The sequence below is a fragment of the Cryptotermes secundus genome, unplaced genomic scaffold, assembly GCF_002891405.2.
Source record: "Cryptotermes secundus unplaced genomic scaffold, Csec_1.0 scaffold468, whole genome shotgun sequence".
Classification (NCBI taxonomy): Eukaryota; Metazoa; Arthropoda; class Insecta; order Blattodea; family Kalotermitidae; genus Cryptotermes; species Cryptotermes secundus.
Genome location: NW_019721526.1, coordinates 2,809,689 through 2,819,736, shown reverse-complemented (window position 1 = coordinate 2,819,736; position 10,048 = coordinate 2,809,689). Strand labels below are relative to the sequence as shown.

General features: G+C 36.9%; 1 protein-coding gene across 1 annotated transcript in view; it reads right to left on the bottom strand.

The window, feature by feature from the left end:
* LOC111875538 (serine/threonine-protein kinase BRSK2-like) overlaps window positions 1–10,048 on the bottom strand; it is a 50,544-nt gene that overhangs the window by 10,758 nt on the left and 29,738 nt on the right. Inside the window, exons 9-12 of the mRNA XM_023871867.2 lie at window positions 6,263–6,405; window positions 5,110–5,283; window positions 2,764–2,907; window positions 1,684–1,850 (exon numbers count right to left, since the gene is read on the bottom strand). Of these exons, the coding sequence (XP_023727635.1) occupies window positions 1,684–1,850; window positions 2,764–2,907; window positions 5,110–5,283; window positions 6,263–6,405 (628 nt within the window). The remainder of the gene's footprint in view (window positions 1–1,683; window positions 1,851–2,763; window positions 2,908–5,109; window positions 5,284–6,262; window positions 6,406–10,048) is intronic.

The window sequence follows — 10,048 nt, the reverse complement described above, 5'->3', positions numbered from 1 at the left end:
TGTTTTACCGACAATTCTGAGAGTGGCGTTGAGGAAAGTGATTCAGAAATGGATTTCGAGGAAGACCCATCATCTTGGTCGGCAACCTGGGGACCACCACACCAGCATGGCAAGAGGAGTGTGAATAATTATTCAGGTGGAGCTGTGGGCAAACTGTGGCAAACAGTTATAGCATCTGTCGTCGAACCTGGAAATGGACAAATAAACTATTTTTCCATCTCCTGGATCTGAACAGTTACATCCTGTTGTCACACAGAGAATTTCGTCTCGCTCTTGAGCGGAACATGCTGGAAGGGGTCCACCTCGCCATCAGTGGCCCAGGGGTCGAACCCCTGCCGTTTTATCGGAGTTATCTCGATTATAGGAGGCCAAACCACATCACTGGCTGACTTCCTCTACTTTGCAATTGAGGTGTCGTGTGTGCTTTCGCGTGGGAAACGAAGAACCGTCTAGACAAAGTGCGTGAAGTGCGACGTCGGACCCTGGATTTCCGGATGTTTCCAAGATTTCCACACGAAGCCAACTTCCATTAGACGACGCAGGTGGAAAGAGAGACAACTTATAAAGCTGGTGACCAAAAATCATGTAAGTAGAAAAAAATTTGTAACTTAAAATTAGATTTTAAAAAGCCGGCCGCACGCGTGGAATCAGCGATGACATATGGCGTCATTCGTCCCCTTGACTATATTTTCATGATGCCATATGGTGTCGCTCGGCTCTTAAAGGTTAACTTCATTGGTACTTATTCTCTTTTGCGATGCTGTGTCTCATTTATTTAGTTATTTATTGTTCTTCTGGCAATGCTGTAGTAGCACAGACTATATGATACTGAATGATAGGACAATTAGTGAGTGATGAGGTGGAAAGACTGTGGAAGGAAATGGCTGTGGTCTAATTTGAGATACTGTCCCATTATTTACTTGAAGGAATTGATTAAAACAATGAAAGAGGCAGGATAATTATATCCTAGCTAAGATCTGAACAGGGAACCTCCAAAATAAATCTCAGAAACATTAATAATTGAGCCAACTCACTTGGTGATAATGTAACAGTTGCAGAGTTTATGTAAATGAAGAGGAAATGGCTACGTTCTATTTTCAGGTTTCTCTGGATATTCATAGAGAAGTGCGAAGGAAAAAATAATATCATATTCAGGATAATCAATTGTTAATTGCATTACATTACACTTGATTTTATAAAATTTATCCCCAAGTCAAATGGCAAACCTAACAGTTTTTTATGGTCCAGAAGCATAATTTTAGATTTGAATTGCATTAGGAATTTCTAATACCTGACATTATCAATGTTTGATACTAGAGATGGTTGTAAGGTTTGATACTGCATTTCAAAAAAGAAAATACAAATAAGGTATTTCACAATATTTCTTCCTAAAAATTTATGTGATAAAGACAGATACTACACAACACTTGGCTTGAAATAAAATCTACTTGCATTGCAGCTGTCTAAGGCAATAAGAGCAGTGTTAATATAGGATGAGTAAAGAGTAGAAAAGAAGAAAAATACAAACATTATTTGTGCTATAGGCAGGTTCTGAACTCACAATCCCTGAATATGCTTGGACTATGACTCCCACGCTTTAAAATGTGCAACTGCTTGAATTAGCATACAAAATACAAAGATGAGTTTCTACAATAGATATTACCAGTAAGTTTAACACTTTACCGAGAGGAAAGCGTGAATGAGGTCTGCTTTTACTGTTGCTAGAGGCTTTCCTTTCACTAAAATTGTGAAAGTCTCATCTTTCTCTGTTGTCATGAGGCTACCAAACCAAGACTTTTTGGTCAGCTCAGGTGAAGACTCAGGTGTGAGGTGTACTTCTTCTGATGAAGCTATAAAGAAAAGCGCAAATTTCAATACACACTTGCAAAAATCCAGAATTTCCAGTGTCTAGAACCAGTAACAATAAAAGGTCCAAAAAATGTAGAAATAATATTTTATGAATTTCTTTCACTCTTATGTAGCTTCCTAGACCAAAATTCTATAAACAATTAGAACAAAACTTTCATTTTAATGTCCTGTCATATGCTGAAAATAGAATCTAGTAATATACTAATGGTGATATAACTACATATCACAATCTGATGATGACACATCCTCAAGGATGCTTTAGACACAGTACAAGATTATTTCCTTTCCGTGGACTACCAACCACCTTATTGTGATGGGGAGGTTTGTGTGCCACTGTTACCTGAAGAGTTTTGATAGTGGGAATTTAAGCTCATAAGAGAGTCACCTGTTCTAAACAGGTGAAAGGGAGGGGCCATACATAAAGTAGCTCTGTTAATCCAGGTTGTAGCTTGGTTGTGAAGCAAATGTCTTCTCAGCTTGTAAAATAAGGTACCTCAAGAAACTAACAACAGATTCCAGAAGAGAGATGAATGGGCATTTGCCGTAAAGAAAGCCAAGGTTCTCAGAGGGCCATAGAGCCAAGAAATATGTCAGTAAGTGCAGAGAATATCTAATATTAGATTGTGTCTGGTGCTTCTGTATATATGTGACATGAATAATCAGACAATATTCCAAAGGCACATTATATGTATTTTAGAATAATAATTAGTGACGGAAATTTTTGAGGAAAAGTAGTTGCTGAATTATTTAAGTGATGGAGAAAGGTATACTCATGACTGATTTCCAAAGTGAAAATTATCTGGAAAATGAGCAAAGTCTGGAGCATCAACTAACTTCATATAATTTTCACATAGTTAAAACATGTAAATGTCAGAATAAAAATATGTGACTGACTTTGTAGTTTTCTCCTGTGAAAGCGTGGGGAGCCAAGGAAGCTGTTCTTAATTGTTGTCAGTCGTGATCTCCAGTGGTGTCCTGTTGTACTAGTGTGGGGAGAGCCTGGGGGTGTACAAGGTGCAATGTTACTTGTACTTAGACCTGAAACAAATAAAAAGTCTTTGCCAAAAAAAAAGCAACAGCAAATGAGTTGCAGAAAGCATATTTCTCTTTTAATAACTTATCTAAATTGATGAAATTTTACTCATTTAGAGTGTGATCATTCAGAATAATACTGTGTATATCTATTAAGTAATAAACTAAACATGCATCCTTTGCAATTTTAGTTTCATTAAGTATGACATATAATTTTAGATACAAATTTTTAGGCAACATGCAACAAACTGTTTGTTCTCTGTTTCAGTATGAAAAACTGCTCTGCAAAAATAAATTCAGAACTTCATGCAATGTTCTGAAACTGCCATAGTGGACTTGAAACTGCAATAATCACTTTCAAGAAATCATATAACCATTATTTATTTTTTGATCAGTATGACAATAAGAAAACATTTTACTCTTCTTCAATCAGTGAATTGATGCAGCCATCATTACAATGTATTCTAAGCGGTATTCTAGTTGGAGCCAGCATAGCGCAGTCGGTATAGCGACTGGTTATAGGCTGGATGGCCAAGTGGTCGGAGTTTGAATTCCAGTAGGGTCATGAATTTTCTCTTCCCCACATCATTTAGGCTGGCTCTGTGGTCCACCCAACCTCCTATCCAATGGGTATCAGGGACTCTTTCCCTGGGGGTAAAGCGGCCAAGACATGAAGCTGACCACTCACCTACGGCTAGTGCCAGGGTAAAGAAAATGTGGATTTATACATCCACTCCCCATACACTTCCATGGCGTAGTGCTCAATTAATTAAGCACAGGGACAACTTTACATTTACCTTTACCTTTACCTTTAATGGCATCCTAACCACCTGTTGTAACCTCCAACATAATAAATTCTGTTACTTTTTTCCTAGATCTCTGGACCCAGCTCACGCCTCCTTTGATTAAATAAAGATTAAAGAAGGAATTCACCCTTCCCTGCACCATGCAGCATGAGTCCCAGTGGATACAATGATCCCAATGATATATGAACTTGAAAAAATAAATATCCTTGATGCAAAGCTCTGCATTTTGAAATGTATTTCGAACATCAAAGGTTTGAACCAATGAATGATGAAAGCAGAGAAAAGCCATCTAGACTAAATAAAATATCGAAACAACTGCTCCAAGGATCATCTTTCTGCCACAAATGCTTTTCTGGTATTTCACCTTTAGAGATATTGAGGAAAGGCAACTCATAGGCATCTGGAATTCTCATGCAACTAACAAAAATTGTAAGGAAAATATACTCTTTTTATAAAGTTACTTAACAAAAATCGCAATGCACACATATACAAGCACCATTCAGTAGTTCTTCATCTGCCATTACAGTTACAGTGAACCATGATTACAATACGGGTAACCTAATCGGTGATCAACAGGCTTTCGCGGGAATGTGCCTAGCAATTGCTCTAATACATCACGATATATTCATCCTCTGTAGCTTGTACTTAGACATCCTGCCCATCTTGTGAGTATGGTGTCAACAAATTAATCAAATATGACAGGAGGTTTGCCCACATTTCTTTTGAGAACCAAGTGAAGTCTGAATAGGAGGAAGGAAGACAATGCAACATTTCAGCTGGTTGCAATATACCAGCATACATGGCACATACAGGAAGACAGTAACTTTTAAAGTCACAGTTGTGAGAGCTTCAAAACCCTCATGTTTCAAGATTATGCCAGTGTATAAAGACGACCTTCAACAGACAAGTCCGAAGAAACACGTGGTAATATACTATAACAAAAGTCTGTAACCTTCTATAGTGGAACAAAAGATTTTTCCCTCTGTGTCTGCCACTACTTGCAAACAGAGAATGTGACAAAACAATCTTTGACACTGAATAAAAAAGCTTTCATTTTGACAGCATCACTATAAAATATATCTCTTTTGGGGGTGTCATCATACTTGTGGTCCATGTGGAAGTACGTTCAAGGCACTGTACACAGCTGGTGCTATTAACAGTAAAGACACTACTCAATTAACACAAGGTAACTATCCAGTATCATTTCAAATTAACAGTAAGTTCTGAACATGTTAGGCTTCTGAAATCTGTAAATAAATAGGAATCACACAGGACTGCATATATACAGTGTCCCCTATTATAGTACTACCTCAGAAAAACAAGAGAAGAAAATGACTTGAAACTTTTCTCTAAGTTCTAATTCTTTCACATTTCAAAGCCATTTAATTTATAAAAGAAATACCTGTGGAAGTATCGTTGCTATCAATGGTAGTTCCTCCACTACTATTAGCTCGTTGGTGGTGAGGTGAAGGTGGAGCCAATGCTGTATGAGCATTGCTGGAACCATGCGCTGGCCGATGGTGGTGGTGGTGGTGATGATGTGATGCTGCACGCTGACTCACTGGTGATAGGATACCTGTATCATAAATATCACATACAGGACACAAAATATATAAATTAAATAGACTGATGCTGCTCTCTCTCTCTCTCTCCCTCCCTCCCTCCCTCCCTCCTCATCAAAAGAAATAATAAGTGGGACGACACAAACGAGCTTGGTTTATGAATCCCAATAGAATCTTAACAAACTATAAATATATTAAAGTATTGGAACAGCCGCTGTAGTTGTAAAGACTTTAGATTTTACAGCTGGTTATATATTGTTTATATCGTATGCATATATTTTAACTTTTAGAACATGTACTCTAATAGTGGCTTCTAACTGTACTGATGTAAAAGTTGTCCCTCTGAAGACTGAAACATGTAAGGACATGAATAATTGAAATAAGAAAATCATAACCAGTCACACTGAACGGAACTATCTAACTTTTTCAGAATTTAAGGCCTTTACATAAACATTGCTAGTGCTGCTGCCACCATGGTAGTACTAATGGTTGCATAGAATTTAACAGTGCTCTGATGGGTAGCCTGTATTGGTAGGATATTTTTCCAGGTTTTATAAGGATTGACATTTGAGAAGGTATTAAACTTTTCAGACCCTGATTGTATAATTGAGTTGGTGAGGACACTGAAGAGAAAGAAATTAAAGGAATTTTCATAGCAATCACTTGGAAGACTTAGGAATAGACATGAAAAATCTCAATTAGAATAGGTGGTGTTAGACTCGTTTAACTCTCCGATATAAATCACATGCACCACTACTCTAACCTGCTTGCTACTTACAACTAATGGTAATATGTTACTTTTGATTATGTATTCCTAGTTTTTGTGTGATAATTTACATTGCCTGTTCTTAAAACATATTTTCTTTGACTCTTACAATTCATTAATAAAATTAATTTTCCAAAATACTGGTTTGAATTTTTTGTCTGAAACTGTTAGGCTTTAGGCTTTACTCAAAGACTTTCAATTAGTGTCTAAATATTCTAACATTTTACCAGCAAGTGTAGCTGAAGCAGCATTGTTGAAAGTGGTGTGTAGAGGACTTGAAGTGGCAGAGGAGTTCTGTAAGTTGCTAGGGTGGCTACCACTACTGCCTCCACTTCCAGGTGACCGTCGGTTGTGATGTCTTGTAGCACCACTGTTATAAAAAAGTAAATCAGCTATGTTTGGAGACTAAACCCATGCTTTCACTTTTTAAATACTGAGCATTTTGTATGTTACACTTAGGCACACCTAACATTCTAGAAATGTGCTCATTTTGATATTTAATGATCCAAAATATAGTGTAAGAAGGGGCATTTAAACTGACTGGTTTGAAAGTATCAGGTACTAACTAACTAATTAACTAAATGGAGTAGATTCCTTCTTTGGAAACCAATAGTAACTTAGCTTGTCAAGAAATTCCCAGCTTTATATGAAACGCAAAGTTCATTATCATTTGCAGTCCATATCCATCCATTGTATTTCTACAAGATCCACTATAATTTTCCCCCATAATCTATATCTAGAATTTCAAAGTGGTCTCTTTCTCTCATATATTCCTACCAAAAATCTGTTATGTATTTCTTTCCTCTCCCATTTAGTTCTGGGTGTGTGGGTGTAAAGTATGCAAAAATATATAGTAAATGGAATCTTGAAGAAAAGAAACAAAAACACTCTTCTCATTAAGAAGTTTCCACTGCTTGTTACTTTCTGTCAGACTTCTTGTCCTGAAAATACTTGCAAGAAATGTACAAAAAGCCAAACCTTATTCTCATAACTTCATTTATGGAGGCACCAATAGTAAGTCTCTCACAAGTTCTGCTTATGATTTTTTAATGTAATAATATCTTTCAAGATTACTTTAAAATGACTTCTCTTCATTGTTCATGTTCCATCATGGGGGGGGGGGCAGAGGACCAAAAAGGATAGAAGGTTCTGCTGATTAGGAATGCAAAAGGATCCTGCAGTCAGAATAGCTTGGGAAACACTGATCTAGATATAAACGTTGAAAACTATGTGTAGGAATATATCACAGAACCAAAATCCATGACAGTCATAATACACTGCTCAAGAATATGTTAAACTGAAGATTTCATGATGAAAATAAGAAAATATTCAAGAAATTTCAAAGTATATCTTCTGTTTAAAATCTATTACTGTTTCATTTACTCTCCAGAAGAGTATAACAAAGAAGATTTTCAGACAAATGCGGATGTACACAGTGTTAACACAAGACACAAACACTGTTTTCTTAAACCAATTATTAACCTTTCATGCTTTCAGAAAAGGCCATATTATACTGGGATCAACATTTTTAATAACCTGTCATATGATCTCAAAGGTCTGATGAATGTAAAGGCATGATTTAAAATAGCACTGAAACAATACTTAAATACACATTCATTCTACTCTGCTGATGAATACCTATTGTCTAGAAAATAACTTATGTATCTTTAAATAGCCTTGTGTGTAGTCACTGTGTATTCTTGGTTTCTCTTGTGTGAGAACTCCATTGGGTATGTACATAAGTTTTGTATTTATATGACATATATCACATCCTACAGTCCTTTTGACTAACTTTGGATCCATGGAATGTAATGTAATGTAATGTAAATTGCACTGCCAACCCCATCTCAGTTTTTCAATTGGGAACATTTTGATACTAAGGTTAATTATCCAAGTGGGACATAGTCCAACTATTACTCTCAAAAAAGCAACTTAGTCCGATTCTTGAATTTAAGAAAGCAGCTCATTACACACCTACAAAGCAAGACAGGAAGGACCCCTGCAGCTTCTTCCTAGCAATTCTACTCAAAATATGCTGGTTTGAATTCTTTGGGAACATGATATCTGACAGTTTCCAAACATTGTACATCAAAGGTAGGAGGGCCTAGAGCCCATGCTACTGCTAGAATTTATCAAACAACTGTCAAAAGTTATGTTAGGTCATTAGAGTTCAAAATCCCTTGAAATTTGCAATGGGTTGGAGGAACAGCAAATGAGGTAAACTCCTCTTGTTCAAATTTGACCAATCCTCGAAACTTAAGGAAGTGACTTGTGGGCCAATACAAAGTGGTAAGGACTTCTCGTTTTGAGAGAAGTCAGTCTGTCAAGTTAGTTGTATTCGAGCTCACAGATTTCCCAGACACAAAATCTGTACCTCCACAAGTTTGACTACAAATTCTAAGTTCCGGTGTAAGTAATTATAGAAACTGTGAGTGAAGCTACCTACTGACTAGCAATTCAGCCTGAAGTGAAATTTAGTATCTCCAAAATCTATTTGGAAGCTTAAGTAAGCCATTTAAGTACTCTGACAAAAATCAGTGTGATTCCTGACTAAAAAAAGAAGCAAGTATAATCTAGTTGACTGATGGTGTTCACCAGTGACAATCGTCACAATAAAATGGCTCTGTGAATAAGTGTTGTGTATGTAGTATCAAGAGTTCCCCTTCCCCCGTCCGAGTGAGACCCTCCCAAATACTCTGAGATGGAATCTTATCTCTAACAACTTGAACTAGTGGCCCACCACCAGCATCCCTTTATCAATCCTCCCCCCATCCTCTTTGCCAATATTGTAAACAATTTCAAATAAGTTAGCTGGCGCCCAACCAGCGACTAATTAACCCAACATGAAGAAGAGGAGGTGGTAAGGAGGGTCGGTGAGCAAAGTTAGGCAGGCTGTAGCCACCACCCACAAGCAGCAGCAACACACGGGAAGGTGAAAAGGATGATGAGAATACTTAATCAAAAACATGGTAAAAATTCCCAGCAATGAGAAAACAAGAATACTGATTGCTGTTTTGACTACAATCACACTAAATCAAGCATGAGTTCTCAAAGATAAAATATCTCTTACTCTGAATGCCAGTTATATACTTAAAAACTCACTAAATACAGCAAAATAATACACTGTTTATTTGGACTTAAGATGCAACCAGAAAAAATATTCATTAAACGTTGGATTTTACCAAATGCAAATATACTAAATCAAAATTTCAGTCTCTTTTACATATTCCTTTTCATATGATAATAGATCATGTTTTCTTACTCCATGAGAAAAGATACAAAAACAAACAAAAAACAAAACTCTGTGATTTTAGTCCACAAGCGAACTATACCAACCAAATGACTGCCGCTTGTTGGTGAAGTTAGTGCCAAGAATAGATACAAGAAATGCAAAAAAAAAAAAAAAAAATTGAAGGAAATTTTGAGGCTGAAGGAAGATAAACTGTGTGGAGAATGGAAAAACTTGCATGAGGAAGTTGATTCAATAGCTACAGGTTTTCCTTCTACTTCTAAAACCCAATAACCCTGGCCTTCCTCATTATCTCTAATGACATTAACAGCAATAACATTTGGACACATGTGAAGCTTCAACATACAAGGGGGTACCCAAAAGAAACCGAAATTATTTTTTTTTAACTTATTTATTCAAATTTTAAGCACAAACCTTCAATCCCCTTCAAAGTACTCTCCACTTACACTAATACACTTGTCTAGTCTTTTATTTCATTTTTCAAAACATTGTCTAAATTCATCTTTTCAGATGCTTGACAGCACCTCCATCATTTTTTCCTTCACCTCAGCAACATCAGCAAAACACTTTCCTTTCATGTCTCTTTTCATTCGAGGAAACAAAAAAAAGTCGCACGGGGCAAGTTCAGGTGAGTATGGAGGGTGAGGAACAGGGGTCATACCATTTTTGGTCAAGAATTGTCATGCAGACAGGGCTGTGTGAGCAGGGGCATTGTCATGATGGAAAAACCAGTCACCCGACTGCCACAAATCTGGCCGCTTCC